Source organism: Tamandua tetradactyla, chromosome 2, assembly GCF_023851605.1.
Source record: "Tamandua tetradactyla isolate mTamTet1 chromosome 2, mTamTet1.pri, whole genome shotgun sequence".
Classification (NCBI taxonomy): Eukaryota; Metazoa; Chordata; class Mammalia; order Pilosa; family Myrmecophagidae; genus Tamandua; species Tamandua tetradactyla.
This window is the reverse complement of record NC_135328.1, coordinates 55,983,520-56,004,859: the sequence shown is the minus strand read 5'-3', so window position 1 is coordinate 56,004,859 and position 21,340 is coordinate 55,983,520. Positions and strand designations below refer to the sequence as shown.

The 21,340-nt window shown below is 42.9% G+C and overlaps 1 protein-coding gene across 16 annotated transcripts in view; it reads left to right on the top strand.

Annotated features, from left to right (window-relative positions):
- The window catches only part of AK8 (adenylate kinase 8), a 193,674-nt gene that overhangs the window by 99,492 nt on the left and 72,842 nt on the right, over positions 1-21,340 (top strand). For 14 of the 16 annotated variants that reach the window (XR_013170131.1, XR_013170138.1, XM_077147388.1 and 11 more), the window contains one exon: positions 16,243-16,384. The exons of 1 other annotated variant lie outside the window; for it this stretch is intronic. Coding sequence is in view for 13 of the 15 variants with exons in the window: in XM_077147388.1 (XP_077003503.1) it covers positions 16,243-16,384 (142 nt within the window). In the remaining 2 variants the exon portion in view is untranslated. Of the gene's footprint in view, positions 1-11,909; positions 12,352-16,242; positions 16,385-21,340 lie in introns of those variants that run through there. One more of the 16 variants, XM_077147417.1, reaches the window with a different exon arrangement.

Below are 21,340 nucleotides of genomic sequence, written 5' to 3'. Positions count from 1 at the left end.
CTTAATTCCAGAGCACTAGAGGTTCCCAAGGAAAGCATCTGTTCTGTCTTTATCCATTAGAATTTCTGGTTTCCCAATTTCCACTTATTATAAAAACCAACCCTCCTCATCAGCCCTCATTGTGGTCCTTCAAACTCACCCCAGCGTAAAGAAGTTTGTACATTTATGTTGATGTCTTCTTTTGGGAGTTCCAACCATAAATTATGGTCCAGTGGCTGTCAACCGATATACAACTGAATTCTAAGTTGCTTGACTTAATCAGTGACACACCACCATCTCGTCGATTCGGAAAAATCACCTTCTACCTTGGCTATGGTATTTGTTTTCATCCCCAAACTTTGCTTGGGCTTTCTCTGGGTTAACAGCTACACGCCTTGTCCTTGTTGATTTAAGTCTTTTCTCTTACTGTGTGAGATGTTTGTCTTGATGCATCCTCAGTGTACTAGAATATGTTGGGATGGTCAGATCATGAGATGGCCAACAAGGGATGCCCCAGCAGTGGGTTTTGAGTTAGACTCTGGCTTTTCCCATTGCTTATCTCTCCAAGGGTGGGAAGGAGAACCATGCATTCCAACACAGCTGCTGGAGGCCCAAATTAAGATGAGCTTCTAACTCCCCTCACTTATGTAACCCCAGTCCTACTAGCATCTCCTCAACAGCTAGAGCAGTTCACTTATACGAAGCCCCAAATTCCTTGGTGAATATGCCAGACATCCACTTACTTTCAGGTGAGAAAACAGCTATTTAATTGGTGTAGTAACTTTCCCATAAAAGCGAAAGTCCTGATATGTAGAAAAGATACAAGGAAGTCAGATCATTATGGAGTGTTACCTGTGCCCCCTCCAGGACATCCCAGTAGTTCCTAAATATTCCTATCTAGAGACGGTCCCTCATGGCCTAACAGATCCCGAGAAGAGGAAGATTCAAGACTCTAATTTGCGCCCATCCTGGTAATGAGCCCTCGCCATTGCAGACACAACCATTGTAACACAAACAAGCCAAACTAGCCCCAAATAGAGATGATTACGAGTGTGTTTCCGAGAGCCCTCTGCAAGTCCAGGTCCCAGGTGAGGGGAATCAGAGCTTTGCTAAAGTGCTTCATTTTTTAGGGGGAATTAATATTCTCATCACTAAATGCACACTAAAGATTTGACAATAGACCAGCTTTTCTCTTTTGTTCAAAACTTGCAAAGAGTTGCTGAGTTGAAAGACAAAGTAAATCTTTCCATCTGAGGAGGTAAGCGGAATGCTATTTCGTGTTTTTAACGGTGCAGGCTCGATGAGTTGCAAGCTGGCTTACCATCCGAGGGGAGACCCTGAGGGACCTCTGTCCGTCTCCAGCAAGCCTTTGCCTGCGGTGTGTTTGTACTAGCTGAAGACAGCGCACAGCTCTCTAAATAATTTACAAGTTGATTAATAGACTCACAGGGGTATAATTAGAAGAGGGAGAGACAGTGGGTACAGTAACCGGTACAGTGCTTGGGGGAACAGGAGGCTTTATTTTTTTAAAGAAACTTTCTAGGGTGCTGGGCGTTTGAAGATAAGTTGGGAAGAGCTCAGTGCCTCTTCTCTTTTGAAGTGGAAATAGGACAGTTTGAATCCGTCGAGTTTAATTTTTCACAAGCTTTAGGGGCCCCGCAGTGCAACTCCTTTTTTATTATTGAAAAAACTCTACATTTTTCTTTCATTTTTCTACACACACACGCACACACACACAGTCCAAGCAGCAAGTAATAAACAGATTAATTTACTCTTTATTCAATGTGTATTTTATTCTCTTCATCTCCCCGAATTTGTCCATATATGTCCCTTTACTGCCCCCCAGCCAGAGCCCCCACTGTTGGGGTGCCTGGAGGTTGATTAATGGATGCCCCTTGTAATTTATGCATTTTAAAGAAACCCTCACCTCGGTCTGACAATGCTTTTGAAGTGGCTCCTTTTTTCAAGTCAAACTTTTGACTTTTCCACTGGGACTGCTACAAAGATTACCTTATGGAAAATAGGTAGGAGTCTTTTTCAGCTGGAGAGAAATCTGTGGCCAAGATAGCCAAACAGAACAGCAGGTATAAAAGTGGTATTTTAGTTCTGAAGGCCAAAGCACCTGTTAATACGAGTAGTTATATAAAGAGGGTCAGTGTCCCTGTTTTCCCACAGGTTCATTCCTCCGGAGAGTTGACTTTCTTATTTTTTGCTGCAAAACTGCATATTGTTACTCTACATTTTTAAAAAAACAATTCTTTGTTAGCGGGCAATGCTTGTCACTAAAACGTCACAAAGCTTTTTTTTAAATGGCTAGTCCGGTGGGGAAACCGAGACAGTGAGGGAACTTCATCCATTCATTCACCATTCAATGAAATGTAATTAACCTTTCTGTCTCCTTCCCCCACATGGATAGGGTGCCACAGGAGCAGAGGCCAGGTATGCTTGTTTATTGCTGTTTCTTAACACCCAGCTGTGTCCAGCACAAAGGAGGATTCACAGATTTTTTTTTCCTGGACCAAATGGCTTTTGAGTGCTTTGTATGTATCAGGCATCCAGATTAAAACAAAATACACAAAACGAAACAGAAACAAAAGCAACAGACATTTCTGGAAAGCCTCAGGTGAGCCCAGAAGTGCATGGTGTCCTTCTTGCTCTGACCAGAGCTTCTGGAAGCATTTCCCTCTCCATGTGAGGCCCCAGTGGTGGCAGAGAACAAAACTTCCAACCCATTCAGCTGTGAAATTGTCTGTGACATGCAGGACGCGGAGGCCCCAGCTCGTCTCCTCCTCCAGCAGGGAGGTCTCCTGGTAGAGCTACCTGGGCTGCCCTGACTAAGACTAGAGCTGCCCTCCAGCCCCTTTCACACCCCAAAGGCAGGTACATTTCAAAGCGCCTTTCCCTCTGAGAGCATCCTCCAACTGACACCAGCTTCCTTCTCACCTGTGCCTGTGGGAGGCAGGCGGGTGGCAGGACCTGAGGTGTGGAGGGGGAAGCTGCCCCAGGTGACCTCTGTAGTCCCTGTACCTCAGACAGTCGCTGCTTCCCTAAAGCAGAAACTTGAGACTTGCCGGGGTTTGTCAACCAGAAGCCCACACGGAGGCTTTCACGAAGGAGAGAACTTGGCCTAGCCAAGACGGATGTGGAAGGACGCATTGGAGCCACACCCTTTAGCTTTGCATAAGTGAACAAAAGTGAGATAAATACGAGAGGGAGAAAAAAAGAAGGGGTGGTGGGTAAAAGCCAGCTTGGGACAGAGAGAGGGAGATTGGCAGCATATGGGCAGAGGGATACAGGAGGTGGAGAGTCAAGGAGGAGACTTCCCCGGCGTAGAGGGAAGTGCGGGTTCCCATCCACCTTCTCTGGGGCAATCCTGTGGCATCCATGGGAGACAGGACAGGAGAGGGAGATCTACCATAGATCCCAAATCTCTCGACATTATCTCATTTACCCCATCTGTGATTTTGACTACTAGAGACCTGACCTCACTGCCCTGCCCCTACTTTTGATCATGGTTGGTTACTGGGAGGTGAGGTGGACCCCAACTGAGACCCTCTCCTGCTCCAGTGTCCTCCCATCCCAGCATTAATTGTGCTGCATGTTTCTGCTTATGCTTTGTCCCCAGCTAACTCTTTGCTCCACTCAGGTAGGACTGGGTGGGTGATTCCTCTATCTCATAATTCAGCTATGAATGAATGAATGATCGTTCACCCTGGACCTATGGTCTGGACAAAACCAGGCAGGCCTTCTCTTTGGCATCTGGGACCTGGATGCTTTCCCCTGCTGCCTGCATTTCTATATAGGTGAGACCCCTTTAGTCTTTTTTAAAAATATATTTTTATTAATTAAACAACATACAACACACAAACATTTTTAACATACAAACATTCCATGCATAGTATACAATCAGTGACTTGCAATATTATCATATAGTTGTGTGTTCATCACCATGATCATTTTTTTGAACATTGTATCACTCCAGAAAAAGAAGTAAAAGAAAAAAAGTAAAAACTCATACATACCATACACCTCACCCCACCCTCTCATTGACCACTAGTATTTTCATCTACCCAATTTATTTTAATCTTTGTTCCCCCTATTATTTGTTTATTTTTATCCATATTTTTTACTCATCTGTCCATACTGTAGTTAAAAGGAGCGTCAGACACAAGGTTTTCACAATCACAGAGTCACATTGTAAAAGCTATATATGCATTATAAATATATATATATACTATCATCTTTAAGAAACAAGGCTGCTAGAACACAGCTCTACGAGTTCAGCCACTTCCCTCCAGCCTCTCCACTACACCATCAACTAAAAAGGGCCTCTTTAGTCTTGAGCAAAGGAACCAAGCGGAGCACGGGTGATAGAAGGCAGCATGCAGCTCGGAGGCGCTTGACCCTCCTAGACAGTAGAGGGAGTCGTTACTGATTGAGCCCAATAATCCCACAGATTTGATTCCAATTCAGACTCTGCCACTTACCAGCTGTGTGACCTTGGGCAAGTCGCTCAGCCTCCCAGAGCTTCAGTTTCCTTACCTATAAGATGAGATTTTCATGATATCCAATTTACTGGTTTGTATATGTACAAAATGAAATCATGTTATTCAGTGTTTAGCACAGCGCATGGCACATTGCAGTGCCCTTTATTAAATACGCACTATTATTATTGGATAGCAGTAGTTGTCACCCTCGCTGTAGTAGTAGGAATGGCAGTAAGAGCAAGCCCCATTGAGTAAATAATGCATGTTTCATATGTAAGAAAACAGCTTACATATGATATATTCTTTTCATGTGACTACTACCAACTTTAGGTGCCTAGTTCCAGTAGTAACTGGACCAGCAAAGCCCTGGTTTGACACACCTTCAGTGCTCCAGATATCTGTTGTAGCATACCAAGCTATCCACAGTTTAGTGGCATAAAACAACAGCTATTTTATTATGCTCCTGATTTAGTGGGTCAGGACTTCGGGCAGGGTATGGCAGGGAGGGCTTGACTCTGCTCCACAGTGACTTGGGTCTCAGTTGGCATGAGGCCTCGTATCTGGGATCATGCTCTTGGTGTCACCTTAATTCCTTGGCTCTTCTTCACGTTGCATCTGCTGGGGCAGGTATGTCTAAGATGGATTCTTCATGTATGAACCTGGTGCCTTCATGTATGCCATTCTTGGAACAGTTGGGCAGGCCAGGCATCTTTTCTCCATGCAGCTTCTCCACTCAGATAGCTTGAGCTTCCTCGTGGCATGGAGGCTTGAGGTTAGCTGGACTTCTTACCTGATGGCTGGCTTCCCCTGGAACAAGCATTCCAAGGAAACCAAGGATGGCGGCGGTAGTTGGGAAAGGGGGCACCTACAAGGCTTTTTGTGATCTAGCCTCCGTCTACACTTCCACCACATTCTACTGGTCAAGCAAGGCAATAAGTCCAGCCCATTTGCAAACAGAAGAGATTAGATCCCACCTCTCAACGGGAGGAGTAGCACAGAATTTGTAGCCCCTTTTTTTTTACCAGACCAGGAGAGGCTTGATTAGAATGTTTTCGATTTGTTTGGGATTGGCACCATCATGTGACTGTGCAGGGCAGAATACAGCTGTATAAATACAGCTGTATAAATCCTCAGCAGCTGGATTGACAGGATGGCTACAGAGGTGCCTCAAAGCGGCTTGCAGAGGCTTCGAAGACCTTAGAGTCCAATTCTCTTCTTTTTAAAAAAAAGGAAACCCTAGTATCCTGCCCAAGGGCATGCTGCAAATTCAATGCAGAGTGGAGGGCTGAATTCCTGTCCCTTGTTCTGATCACAGAGCTCTTTCCCCTAAAAGGCAAGTCACAGAGCACAGTAGCCCCTAGAACCAGATTGGCTGGATTTAATTCCGGGATCCACCACCTAAAAAACTGCTTCCACTTTCTGGGCCTCAATTTCCAAGTCTGTAAAATGGGGGATACTACTACTACCTGTCTCTTTAAAAATGAGGAGTACACAAATTGATATTTGTAAGGTGCTTAGAACAGAGTCAAGCTCATAGTAAGGACTATAGCATACTGTTTGTTAAATAAATAGACCGTGGTATCTTTTCCACTCCAAAAAACCCGGGGAAATGGATCAGTTTCTTGGTTTCCCAGTAGTTACCAGCTTTCTTCTCACAGATCACATGGCCAGTGGCATCCTTGCTGCCCTGGAGAGGTGGGAGAAGTAACTTGTTCAGGGCCCTGAATTCATTAAAATCATACTCCCTAAACTCTTTTTTATTTGTAGTGTGTACCTGGAGTGCTTTTAGTACTAGATTCAAACAATCTAGTTCACATATGGACTGGCTTGCCTCTTCTCATTTTCCCAAGTTCTTTCATATTCCATTTTCAGAAGTAAAAATATGTTTTCAGATAAGAATAATTACCAAGTTATTCTTGAGCTTTTCAACTGAGCTTTTTAATTAAATGTCTCATTCATTTGCTAAGTGATGTATCAGTTATCTATAGAAGAACCTTTATTTTAAAATGGATTTTTTTTTTTAATTAAAACTTGATTAAAGAGGGACAAACTGAAATGCCCACTGCTGGATATCTCTGCCACCCAGAACAATCTGCTGGGATATGCTGAGGGCACTCATCCTTACTTTTTGCCTGGGTGGACATGGTAGAGAAGGGAGTTATGTAGAGGAGGAAGTCACTCTGAGGGAGAGTATCACAGAAGAAATGGAATGTACTTTAAATTGGTAGAAGCCCCCAGGGCTAATGTGTTTTTATGGACTTGGGGGAAAAAATCTGCTATTAAAAAAGTTGTCATTCTCTAGCACCATAGTCTGCCAATAAATTTTAAATGCGGTTGTTAAGCAATATAAAGGCTAGCATATAGACTTTTTGGAACCTAGAGAAATCTTAGAAGACATATGTTTCATTTTGCAGCTGGAGAACCAAGGTCCCTGGGAATAGAAACTTATCTGAGTTTATCAAGGAGGCAAACTAGAGCCAGTGGACTCTCCCAACCCCCACTGCAGAATTTCAGGGTGTGACCAATTCTAAAAATCCAAGTTTCTCCTCATCTCCCTTGCAGATTTTAAAGATGCCCTGCTTATCGTTAGAAGAGCTCACTTGAGGTGCAGGATCCATGACTGGCCAGCAGGTGGCAGTAAATAATAAACAAACAGCATCACTAAAGGAACCACACCCGGCTGGCTCTAGGTCCTGCCACACTTAGCCCCAGAGGGTCTTCTAAGTCGTGATTTCCGATTACACTAGTGAGGAGGGCTTGCCAACCTCAGCTGCTGGGAATCAGTACCATCTGGAGAGGAATTTTCTCTCAGAAATGGTAGCTTTCATTGAATTACAGTGATAGTAAATTGGAGACCCCAAAGGGCCCAACCTCTGTCATGACAAAGCCTCCCTGCATTCTGGAGAAGCGACTCGGGAGGGAGGGAGGGCCCCATTTCCTTCAAGAATCACGTGCTCGAGATGGAAATTAGAAACGACAAAGGCAAAAGCTTTTCTAAGTCCCTTTCCTTAGACTCTCTGCACAGCATGGATTCCTATGGGCCCCACTTCAGGAGTGATATTGGGAAGGGGGAAGTGGCAAATTCTCATGTCTTCCATTATCACTAACATGTCATCTTTGCATTGACATCAGGGAGGGCTTGAAGAAGGAAAGAAGTTGCAGGGGGTAGCTTGAAGAGAATGCGAGGGGTACATGTTCATGTACATGTATGTGCAAGGGAGTGGGGAGGTGTGGGGTTGTGTGTTTTTGTAGTGTTTGTGTTGAGTGTGTAGGTGGATGTGAGGGTATAGTGCACATGGGGTAGTGTGTGTAGAGGTGAATGTAGGCATAGGAATAGTCGGGGGAAGAGTGTGTAGGTGTATGTGTATTCTATGAGTGTGTGTAGATGTAAAGTGTGGAAATGTATATAATCGGATGTGTATGAGTGTGTGCATGTGTGTGCATGTGTGTAGTGTGTGTGTGTTTATGTAGGACAGTATATAGGATATGAGTGTGCATGAGTGTGTGCATAGGGATGGTGTGGTATGTATAGGTAGATATATGAGAGTGTATTTGTAGCATGTTTGTAGTACATGAGTGTGTGGTGGGTATAGGTGGGTGTATGATATGTGCTTGTGTGTAATGAGTGTGCATGTGTGTAGGGGAGTATGTAGGTGTATGAGTGTTTATGTAGGAACGTGTGTGTCCATAGATGTGTATGTAGGTATGTGAGTGTGGAAGTAGGGATGTGCTGGTATGCAGGGAGGGTATGGCTGTGGAGGGTGGGTGTAGGTATGTAGGAACGTGTTCAGCTTTCTTTCATTTGCCCTGAAATGATGAAGGAGCGCTCAAGGACTATTGTATATAACAACCAACCTTGGGTCTTTTTTACATTTAAGCACTGGCTGAGGGAGCTATTTCCTCTTCTCCAGTGTTTCGTCTCTGCCTGTTTGTACCAGCCACAGTAATCTTGGCACCCTCGTGCCATCCAGCTGTGCTCCAGGTTCAGGCACTGGGCAAGGGACAAAATGCAGCCGCAACGCAGGGGAGGCCATTGCCCCAGGGCAGACAGCGGGCGGCTGGTCTTGCAGCAGAAAAGACTCTGCACTGGGCCTAGGGTGCATCCCTTCTCCGCCTCGGCTTCAGTTTCCCCAGAAAAATACGGGCTCTGGCATAAGCGCTCCCTATGGCCCTTACCCACCCATATCTGAGCTGGGCTTGACCCCGGATGAGAGAGTCAGCCTGCAGCGGGGGAGGAACCAGTCCCAGCCAGTTACAGCTCATGGGTGACCTAACTCACGTTGGCACTTCCTCCTGTCAAGAGCTGCGGAATTTCTCTGGAGGAGGGAGCTTCATGTGGAGAATGGGTCTTCAAACAGGATGCCCTCAAGTTCAGGAGAAGCGGGGCCTGGCGTCCTGGGCTGATGGGGGCAGCAGCTTCCCATCTATGATGATGACTCAACATCAGTCCGGGTGCCAGACACACCCAGCCCAGCAGGGAATGAATGAATTGAGATTTTAACAAACCTCGAGGTCAAGGTGGGCACTGGCATCTTTTATGGAAGATCTTGAGCAAAAAAAATGAAACCCTGTGGTGTGGGCTTATGAGATAATGGGGTATTCATATCTTGCACTTTGCTAAATTTAGGGTTGACAGGACATTCCGGAGAGGTAGCCCTTGGCAGTAGTTTGTACTCAGGGTAAGATGTTAACTGTCAAGCCCAGAAATCAAGCCTCAGGCATCTGACTTAATGGTGAAAGACTTTAGACCGCACAGAAAAATCTCTATCTGAGAGGAGGATAAAGGCTAAATGGACAGCATTATCAAGGGGACATTCAGCTTTCAGCAGAACAACAGATGAGATGTTTCCCCTATTCCCCACCCACCCCCCAAAACGCCTTTTTTTTCCTTGAACTGGCTGGTCAGCCCATGTGGGGTTGGAAAGGCATTAAATAGCCTACAGGTAAAAAAAAAAAAAAGGTGTCTGGCAGCAAAATGAAGGCACAGACCAGGACTTGATACAGGAGAGGGGGTGGGTTTGTGGAAATTCAGCTAAAGGCAAGGTCTTCGGGGCTTCACTCCTGCATCCTGTACCCTGCAGGCACATGGCTGGGGGCTGGGGGGGGAGGCGGGGAGATGCTCATTAGGAAAGGTCGGTGGGCCCAGAGGCAGCATCCGGAAGGATCTGTCATTTGTTTCAGCCACCTAGGAATGCTTCCCAGTCCCCTCACCTCAACCCAGAGTAGGAAACCCAGCCCGTCTCTGCAGAGAAGACTCCTACTGTATTAGCCAAAATATTCTATGCCAGGACCTGCCTCTTTAGCCACGCTGCCCCTCAGAGTCTCTACGTAACTGTGATTTATTGAACACTGACTGAGGGACACAGAAGTTAAATAACTCGTGTGAGGGTCTGAGGTTTCACAGGTTACCCAGGAGAGGGCAGATTTAGGCAAGTGCCCATGAGGCCAGGCTGCTGGACAGAGCTTCCAGCTGTGGTGCCGGTAGGAACTGGTGGAGTTACACAAGGACAGAGGCCATTCTATACCCAAGTCTCCCCAAAGTGGGAGCAGCCTAATGAGGCACAAGGATGGCCTTCTGGGAAGATTTCGTCCTTTGCCCACATGTTGTTGGGTCAAATCGCTGTGCCAGTGAACTTTTGGCTTAGGCTCTCACAGAGGCAATTTCAAACTCCTTTAGGAATCAGTTTCCTTATAAAGGGAAAAAACACCACTTTTTAATGGAAAAGTTTAAACTTATAAAAAGTAGACAGAATAGTCCATTGAACCTGTGTGGACCCATCTCCCAGTATAATGAACCCGCATATACTCAGGGCCACTCTTATTTCATCTAGACCCCCCACAAACACACACATGTAGTGCCCCTTCCATGGGATTTTGAAATAAATCCCAGATGTCAGCACATATTCTCCTGACTACTTGTTAATTTACAAATAGGTTAGAAGTATTACTGAGAGAAAGGTTGATTATTTTCCATTGCCCCAGCACCTGATTTGGGGCTTGGTGAGATATATCCTTTAGTTCTCTGGCCCTCAAGCAACTGAGGAACTAAAGACCAATCTGTTTTATGGAAATGGTACTATTCATTCATTCATTCATTCAATGAGTGTTTATTAAGTGCCAATCATCTGAAAGCCCAAGCCCTTACTACTTCTCCTGCATGGAGAATGGAATGCCTTTCCATTCAGGACTGTGTTTAATTGTACCCTTGTCTCATCTTAACTCCAGGATCCTGAGTTCTGTAAGAGGAGGGATTGGGTCTAATTCTCTCCTGAGAGAGAAAGAGAAAGAGAAAGAGTATATATAGTTTTATTTGAATTAGGCCATATTATATAAACTGTTTATTTACCTTTTTTCTTGTTGCATATTCTGTCATAGACCTTTTGTCAAGTTAATAAATATACATGACTTTTAAAAAAAGTTACATGATGTCCCACTGCATAGATACACTATTCTTTATTTAACGTGTCCTCTGTTGATGGGCATTTTAGATAACTTGCAATTGTCACTACAATGAACAACATTGAAATGGACATTTTGTTTTCTCTCTATGTTAGTATCTCAGGTATAAATCTTAGAAATAGGATTGCTGGGTCAAAGGGCATGTATATTTTAAATTTTGATGCAAATTTGGAATTTCCTCTAGAAATTGTATGACTGCGTTTTTAGTAACTTTACCAATAGAGTATATATTTGTTCACATCTTCACTAATTCTGGGTTTCACTAATGTTCTAATTTTTGTCAACTAACAGGCAAAAAAAAAAAAAATCCCGTTGTTTCTTTCTGATCTTCCATTCTTCCCTCAAGGCAGATTCCTCCCCGATTTGAGAAACTTTCTTGCATTGATTTTAAAGTGGCTGAGGGGAGGAACTCAGGTGCTCTAGAGCTACTGGACAATGAGACCTCGGGACAGTGTGAGGGTGGGGGTAGGAGTAGGAGTGCATTATAGGTCAGGAATCAGGTCTCCCACCAGCTCGACCACCGGTTGGCTGCATGAACTTGGGCAGGCCCCTTCAAAACCATAACTTCTTTGGGCTGAGTTTCCCAACTCTGAAATGAGAGAGATCAATAGGATGACCTTCCAGGTCCCTTCTGCTTGAATGGTCAAGGCTCCAGGCCTTACAAGCAGCCCACTGTTGCCCTGAGAAGACTGTGGTTCAGTTGGTCAGACTTCACTGAGATAAAGTTTGGTTTCCAAGCAGAACCTGATTATAGGAGAAACCAGTCAGAAAATATTGGCCCTAGTCCTCATTCCCAAAGAGCTGAAGCCTAATAGGCCCAAGGACATCACTGGTCAGTAAGCCAATTATCCAGTGGACCAACCTCTCCCAACAGCAAGTGCATTTCCAACCTGCTGCACTTCCCTAAAGTCAGATTCAAGCCCAGATGTTGCACTTTATGGGGTTTTTTGTTGTTGTTGTTTTTTGTCTGTTTGTTTTTTTCAGATGTTGCACTTCATGTTTTAACTCAAGGATCACATATTCTTGCCAGTGGCTTCATAACAGTCATCCATGTGAGAATCTGGATAAATTTTTAGAGACGATTAAAATTATATCCACACATCTCTTCAGAATACCTCTAATAAGCCTGACATCTTCTGAGTCATCTTCAGGACCCACAACAGTCAGTGAGGCAGGTATCACAGAGGAGGACACTGAGGTTCAGGGAGGTCCCACAGCTAGCAAGCAGAGTCTGCAGGGCTGTCAACTAATACCAGTTTTAAGAAAAGAATTTGGAGGGATCTAAGAGTTGGATTTTCTGGGTTCTATTCTAAGGAACTGTAGTAAAAGCACTGGCATTAAAAATCTTCCAGTACCAGGTGGTGCAACGGTGGTTCACAGCCAAGAATTCTCGCCTGCTGAGCTGGAGACCTAAGTTCAATTCCCAGAGTCTGCCCATGCCCCGCTCCCCCCCCCCCCCCAAAAAAAGTCCTCCAATACCTTCTTCCTTGTAGCTCAGTGCCCCCTCCCCATCTTCCCATTTTGCAATTGAAAAGGTGAAGTTCAGAGTTTCAAGATCAGCTAGGACAGAACTGGGGTGAGAATGGGGAATGCCCAGGATCTCATTCACCACAGCCAGCCTCTCTCTCTCCCAGGAGCATTGGATGGAAGCTTGTTGCATCTCTCAGATGCACAGGATTCCCAAGGATTTGGAGGGTATTGTGCTTGTGGAGTCAGCAAAAGATAATTTTGAAATTTAGAATGCTAGAGATATTAGCAGTTAATTTTTATCCAGGGTTCCTCAGCAGAGCTCATTCATAGGTGGAACCATCCCTGCTCTCAGTTCTGCAATGGCCGCTTTGAAAAATGTCCTGTAGATTAGCTACGTCCTTGGCGGCAGATTGGCTTTGGTCTCTGTGAACTCCAAATGAGACTCTACTTACTAACCCCACAAGATGAGCTTTCAATTCTGAGGTAAAGTCCCATTTGTTCATTCAATAGATATGCACTGAGGGCCAATGTGTGATCATTTCCAAGATGGTCTGGGTGTGTTCCAAGTGCCCTCTCTTTCCTGAAGACTGGCAGGACTTCTCCAACCTTATTTCCCACTGTCTTCCCCCTCCACCACTCTGCTCCAGCCATTCTGGCCCTCTTTCCATTCTTTGAATGTATCGCATTCATTCCTGTCTCAGGGCCTTTGCCTGTGCTGTCCCCTCTTCCTTAACATTCCTCCCCGTGTCTTTGTGCGGCTAGATCCATCATTCAGATCTCAGCCAAATGGGACCCCTTCAGAGGCCGTCCTGGGCCAGATGGAGCCAGCAGACTCCTTCATGCCATCACCGGGTTTGTTTTCTTCACAGTGCGTATGACTCTCTGCAAAAGTTATTTATCTATACATTGTTTGTCTCCCCTGCCATAATGTAAGCTGCAGGAGGACAGGGCCCTTGGCTGTCTTGCATGCCACCGTACCCCAGCCCCAAACACAACCTGAACAGCACAGACGTTCAGTAACTATCACTGCATAAGCGACTGGGAAAGGCTTATTTCTGCATTTGTTCTTTATTTCGGTAAAAATGTTTGTGAATATTTAGGAGTATACCCAGACTGGAAGGCTCTGGGGCAGATTTTTAACCCACATTGCTAAGTTTTTATGTCTGTGTTTATTTACTTATGCAGTTTCTGGTAAGAGAACAGACCAATTAACTACTCACTTAGTAATGTTAGCACTGGCTCCCCACGTCCCTGTTCCCCACAGGGCGATGTGGTAAGGGCCAGATGTGCCTCGTATAAACAGGTGTTTTTAACCTGCAGAGGAACCCCAACATTGTAAATCTTGGAGCTCATACAGGGTAGCTGGCTCAGCTCTTCTTCCTCCATCCACAGACACAGAGTGACCGCTGCTCTAGCATATAATAAATCCTCTCTGGGGAGAAGAGGATAAGGTCTCTAGTTTTACAATCCCTGGAATGTAAATGTAGGTCTCCCTAAGTCTCTCCAGAGATCTCTATCTTTAACTTCCAAAGCTGGTTGGCTGGGCAAGCATCCTTTGACCCAGGTGCCAACAGTCTTTGCTCAGGAAGCCCTAACCATGTGGAAACGTGAACACTAAAGCATTGTTTCCCAACACACACCTCCTGAATTAAAAAGTAATAACCTCATTACTATGGCAATGCAGATATTTGAAAGAACTTTCTACTTGCTATTTTCAGAACATCTGCAGTTTTTACAGCTGACCAAATGGTGTTTAAATTTGTGTTTAATATTTAGAATTTAAGAACTTTGCTATCTGAACTTGTAGATTTTTTTCCTTGTTGTCTTAATTTTAAATTGATTTATAAAACTTACTGTGCAAACACAGGTTTTACAATGATTATATGGATACTTTGTTTAAATACACCTATGGTTAAGCTAAGATATCCATTTTTGGTGATGCTAAGTGTATTGTTTGTTTTCTTAAAAAAAAAAAGTAATAGCCACAGTCTTTAAGCATCCACTCCATGCCTGAACTTTATATGTAGGATTACTCATCACGATAGAGACAGATAAGGAAGCTGAGTGCCCTAGATCTGTGAGCACCCCAAGCCCATGTTCTTTCCTCTCTACCACCTGGCTCCCCAAAGGCTAGCCCAGTTGGTTTTCACATATTTGCCTTGGTTGCAGGGTTTTTTTTAAAAGGTAAGACTTTGTTTATTTGCTTCCCACCTGCTGTGCACCAGGCTCTGATTGGCACTGAAAATTGAGATGAACATGGTCCTTTGTCCTTGCGGAACTCTCTTGTGAGAGGCAGCACCAAACAATGAATTACCAAGAGAGTTAATGAAAAACAAGGGTGACAAGTGCGGAGAAGGAGAAGTACGAGCGCTAACCTGGGCCAGAAGGCGCCTGAAACTTTCCTGAGGAGGGCACACTCCGGCTGGGGCCCAAAGACTGAGTCCAAAGGCATCCCCCAGGCAAAGTGGGAGGGAAGGAAGTTGAGATGGAGGGAACAGCACGTTCCAAAGGGAAGTGAAGAGCTGTGGAGACTCACCTAGGAGGGAAGCAGGATCCAGACCTGCAGGACCCCAGTGGCATTAGGAGGAGTCTACTCTGTACTCTGAGAGCACTGGGAGTCATAGTGGGCTTTAGGCAGGGGAAAGATGGAAGTAGATGCATTGACTTGTCATTCACGTGAAATGTCCACATGTTCTAGTTAGAGCAAACTTCCATCTCTGCTCTTTCTTAGGACTAGAAAGAAAGGCTGAAAGGTGTGAGAAAGAGTAAATTCAGGTAAATGCAGAACACTTAGAATAAGATACATGGTTCTTTGACAGCAAAGGCAGTAACCCCACAAGGTAACCACCATGTAGGAAAGCAGCTGTTACTGAGTTCTCTGTGTCTCCCACCTCCAAGTTCGCTTGGGTGACAGCCTGAGGACCCTTTTTGGAGGTTTCAAATGTCTGCATTAGGGCCACTTGCCTAACCCACAGGCAGTTCATAGGACAGAGATCATGCATCTCCAAAGAAGCTGCAAAGCACTTTCATTGTAACGTTAAGAAACTACCTCATCTTGGGGCCAGCATTCATAGCTAACAATGGTAATATTTACTGAGTATTTCTAGAAAAATGAGTGCAAAGTGCAGGAGATGCAGTGCAAATTGCTAGAATGCAGTACATTAGCAACATAGGGCATTTAATGAGTCTGGGAAGAGAGGTATAAGTTTCAGAAAAATGTCAATTATGATAATGTAAATAAGAATCTTCTCTCAATATTTCATTTTCCATAGGATTTTATTTCAGTCTCCAGTTATAACTAGAGCTGTGATTCTTGAAAGAGATTCAGTTCTAAACATCCAAGAGGGAAGAATTGGGGAAAGGAGCAGAGCAGCGGTTGCTTACGGATCACAAATTAGCAGAGAGCGTTGTGGGAACTAATGCAATACCATTCAAGGGAAAACAGATCTTCAGCTGGGGCCTGGTGTGCTTCTGTGAAAAGTCTTTTCCTATAAAAATTGGATCCTTAGGGGGAAAAAACCACCCACATGTCACTGGGGGTTGGGAGCTATTCTGTCTGCAGATGGATAGGACCTTGTCAAGGTCAGGCCACCCAATGCTTTCCCCATTTCGAGCAGCCGCATTCCTCCAGTCCCTGGGACTATGGAGGGAACTAGGGAATGGGCATCCGTAGCCTTCCCCAGTAGTTCCAAGAGGCTCCAGGTAAACCTAACTCTCCATCAGTTCAGTCTATGATCGGTGCAGCTAGGAGGCCCATGGGCCACTACACCAGAGGCTCCTCCTCCATGTTCTCTGCGGAGGCCCAGGGCAGCAGAGTGATCTGATCACTCATCCTCTTCCTCTCCAGTCCCTGACAGCATCATCTTGAAGGTGTTGACCCAACGCCTGAAGGAACGAGACTGCGTTCAGAAAGGGTGGGTGCTGCACGGCTTCCCGCGAGACCTGGACCAGGCACACCTGCTGGACAGCCTGGGCCACAAGGCCAACAGGTGAGCTATCCCCGGCCTGAGCTCCCACCTGGGAAGGTCTCAGTCAGTGGGTGCCCTCCCTCCAGGCTTGGCTGGTTTACTGCAGGCACTTTCCCACGTTCATAAACTAGAATGTCTCGTAGTGCTCTCCCTACCACCACCCTGCCTGTTTACCCTCTTGACTAGGGGTCAGGCTTGGGTTCAGATACTGGTGCTGTCCCTCACCTTGCTGAACCTGAACTTCCTCATCTACACAATGATAATAAATACCAGCCCTGCCCTCCTCATGAGATTGTTGTGAGAATCAACATATGTTTTCTTGTACTACTTTTGCAATTGAATTTTTTACATTTAAATGTTTGATGCATCTGATATTTATTTTGATGTCAGGTATATATTATGAATCTATTTTTCCCCAACTAGTTAGTGAGTTGTTCTAAACCCAGTTGTTGATTACCCTGTCCTTCCTCTACTAAGTGAACTTGAGAGTACAACACAATTGTATATATACTTCCGTCTGTTTCTGAACTTCCTACTGTTCTCTGTTGCTCTGGATATCTATTTCTGCAGTAGTACCATTCTGTTTAACTACTTTACTTTGTTATATATTTCAATAGCCAATGTTGGACTATAACCCTCTCATTACTCTTCTTTATTATCTATTTTTATGTGTTTTTTGTTCCAAATGAACAATGTACTAATTTTATCATGTATGAAGGAAAAATACCCCTGGAATTTTAATGAATTGCCTTGGATTTATAGATTGAGCTGTTGCAGTTCGACATGACCATAGCCTGTCCTTGTCCACGAGTGCCTCTGTCAACACTGTTTACTGGGACTCACACTTTTCATTTTAGGTGTATTTATGGATATTGTAATCTCTCTTGTTGTTCTTGTGGATATCGTGATGCGGTCTTTTTATCCATTTTATTTTCTAACTGAGCATTTCAGGAATGTAGGAAAGACATTGATTTTGGCTTATTTATTTTATACCCCAGCCTCCTTCCAGAATTCTCATTCTGATAGGTTTACAGATGATTCTCTTGGATTTTTCAGTTAGACGATCATGTCATTTACAAATATGGATGCTTTTGCTTCTTCTTTTTCAATATTTATACTTTTCATTTTTCTCTTTTACCTCATTGCATTGGTCGTTACTTCCAGAACAAGGTCAGACAGTATCTTTATTATCAGGTGTTTGTTCCTGACTTAAAGGGTTATTGCACCTTTGAGGTGCTGCTAGCTTTTGGTTGGAGGTATATATAATTTTTATGAAGTTAAAGAAGTATGGCTTTATAGCTTTATTTAAAATATTTGGGGTTGATGTTGAATTTTATCATAGGCCTTTTCAACATTTTTAAGACAATTAAGTGTTTTTTTCTTTTTGATCTATTAGTGACATTATGTTAATAAATTTTCTAATAATAAGTCAACCTTTCATTTCCTGTAGCACGCTCACTTCTCCATGTGAATTGATTTTTCTTTCACTAGACTTCTGTGGCCCCCATGACCTTTGCCCCCTAGTATTACATTCACAAACATGTAATGTTACAGGGCAAAAGGGTCTTTGCAGACATAATTAAAGTTACTGATCAGTTGACCTTAAAATAGGGAGATTATCCTGAATTATCTGGGTGGACCCAAAATAACCACATGAGCGCTTAAAAGCAGACTTTTTTCCCGACCAAGAGCAGAAAGAAAATCAGAGATTTCAAGCATGAGAATTATTTGACACACCATTGCTGGTGCAAAAATCGAGGGGGCCACGTGGAAAGTGTGAGGAGGAAATGAATTCTGCTAATAACCAGTGAGCTTAGAAAAGACCCCTGAGGCCTTTTGAGAACCACAGGCCCAGCTGACGCCTTGGTCCTTGCTTGCTGAGAACCCAGGCCAGGATTCTGATCTACAGAAGGGAACTGAGACAACAAATTTGAGGTTTTTTAAGCAGTTAAGGTTGTTGTAATTTGTTATTTGAAACACTAGAATTGCTGAATTGTGTTTGTGACATTTTTATTTAGCTTTTTTCCTCATGACTATGCATATGTAATATGGATCTGAATTTTTGCATTTTCTTGTGCTTTGTCAGGATTTATATCAGTGCTATGATAATTTCATAAGTTTTCATTCTTTCTCCATATCTGGAACCATTTTTAAAATTTCAGCAGCCGGGCCACAGTGGCTCAGCAGGCAAGAATGCTTGCCTGCCATGCCAGAGGACCCTGGTTCAATTCCTGGTGCCTGCCCATGTTAAAAAAAAAAAGATTTCAGCGGCCACTGATCCTTGGAGCGGGCATTTTGAGGGAGAGGTAGGTTGTTAGCAATTAGATGGATTTTGCTCATGGTGTTTGGTCAATTTGAATTTCTCTCTTTGCTCACTCAACAGGTCTTGTCCTAGAAAATCATCCCTTTCCCCCGCGTCTTTAAATGCATTAACACAATTTATAAATCTTGTTTTTTCTTTCATTTCTTCTGTATCTGTGGTCATTTCATTTTTATTATTGTCAATTTTATGTATTTGTGGTTTCTTCCTCTAGGAAATTCATTTAACCAGTAGCCTGTCTTTTTAATGGATTTTTTCATCAAAAGAAAGCTTGAATTTACTTATCAATTCTATTGTTATCCTTGTAGCCTGTATTCATGAGTTTCTGCTTCTCTGTGTTAATGACTTCCTCGTGTGTTGGGTTTATTTTCTTCTTCTTCTCAAATAATGAATAAAATGCATAATTTACTTATTTTCTATATTTCTTGTTTGGTACTGAAAATGGTTAAGACTTTGAATTGTCCAGTCTTTACAACTTTAGCCATGTCTCATATTTTTGTATATAGTGTTTTCATTATTAATATTTTTAAGATATTCTGAAAGTATGATTTAACTTTCTCTTTCACTAGTGAGATCTTTAGGAAAGTTTCTTTATATTACATTAACTTTCATAATCAGTTTTTCATTTTAGTGCAGAATACAGAGAATTTGTTTAAGTACAACCCCTACTTTTTTGGAATTTATTGATGTTTATTCTGTGGGCAGAGGTTTAGGTGTTATATAAGTGTTTGGAAAGAATGTGTATTTTTAATTTAAAGTTATAGATGTAAATATATATTAGGTCAAACTTATTAATTTTATCATTTAGATTCTCCATATCTTTATTTTTTAAAGAAATTTGGTCTATCACTTGTCAAGGACTAAGTGAGGTTTATTCATTTCCCATTGATATTATATTTCAATTATTTCCTCTTGTGTTTCCTGCAGTTTTTGCTTTATACATTCAGGCACCCTGTTATGTAGTTCATAAAGGTTTATGTCAGCTAGCTGTGTGTTCATTGTTGAAATATATTCTTTTTTTTAATTTTTTATTAGAGAAGTTGTAGGTTGGCAGAACAATCATACATAAAATACAAGATGCACATGCACTGCCCCACCCCCGAAACCTTGTATTGGTGTGGAATATTTGTTACAATTGATTATAGCCATTTTTTTAAACAGTAGTTATCTTTGTTACAATTGATGGAAGATTACTGAGATAATACTGTTCTAGTTCATGACCTGCCAGAATGCAGTATACCAGAAAAGAAACGGCTTTTAAAAAGGGAATTTATTAAGTTGCAAGTTTACAGTTCTAAGGCCATGAAAATGCCCAAATTAAGGCACCAAGGGAAAGATACCTTAACTCCAAAGAAAAGGCCGATGAAGATTGGGGTTTCTCTCAGCTGAGAGGGCACGTGGCGACATCTACTAGTTTTTACTCCTCATTTTGTGCGGCTTCCCTGGGGACGTTTTCCTTCTGTTCCAAGAGGCTCCGGCTGCATGGGCTGTGTTAGTTCTGGTGGCTCTAAAGCTTTTTCAAAATGGTTCTCTCTGAAAGGGCTCCGGTAGGCACCTTGAATGGATAGAGACGTATCTCCATGGAAACTATCTAATCAAAAGTTACCACCCACAATTGGGTGGGTCACATCTCCATGGAAACAATAAAAAAGATCGCACCTAGCAATATTGAATGAAGATTAAAGGACATGACTTTTCTGGGGTATACGACAGATTCAAACCAGCACAAGTACTAACTATTGAATATCGTTTATATTAGATACATATTTTTCCCATATACCAATCTATTATTAGCACCTTGTATTGGTGTCATGCAATTGTTATAATCCATGAAAGAACAATAGTTGTACTATTAATAATAGTCCATCTTCTATAACAGGATTCACTGTGTTATATTGTCCTACGTTTTGTCTTTTAATTTTTACTTTAGTGACATATACGACCTTAAGTTTCCCCTTTTATCCACATTCACTTATATAATTTGGTGCTATTAGTTACACTCACAATATTGTGCTGCCATCACCACCATCCATTTCCAAAACTTTGCAATCAACCCAAATGGAAATTCTGTACAAATCAAGCATCAACTCCCCATTGTCCAAATCCAATCTATCCCCTGGTAAACTATAATCTAGATTCTAACTCTTTGCATTTGCTTATTATAATAAGTCCATAACAGTGAGATAATATAACATTTATCCTTTTGTGCCTGGTTTATGTCACTCAGCATAGTGTCCTCAAGGTTCATCCATGTTATTGCATGCGTCAGGACTTCATTCCTTTTTATGGCTGAATAATATTCCACTGTATGTATACATTACATTTTGTTTTTCCACTCATCAGTTGATGGACATTTTGTTTGTTTTCATCTTTTGGAAATTATGAGTAATGCTGCTATGAACAGTGGTATGCTAATATCTTTTCAAGTCTCTATTTTCAGGTCTTCTGGGTATAAACCAAGCAGCAGGATTGCTGGATCATAATGGCAATTTTATATTTAGCTTCTTGAAGAACCACCAAACTGTTTTCCACAGAGGCTGTGGCATTTTACATTCCCACTAACAGTGATTGAGTATTCCTGTTTCTCCGAATCCTCTCCAACTCTTATAGTTTTCTGTTTTTTTAATAGTAGCCATTCTAGTGAGTGTGAAATGATA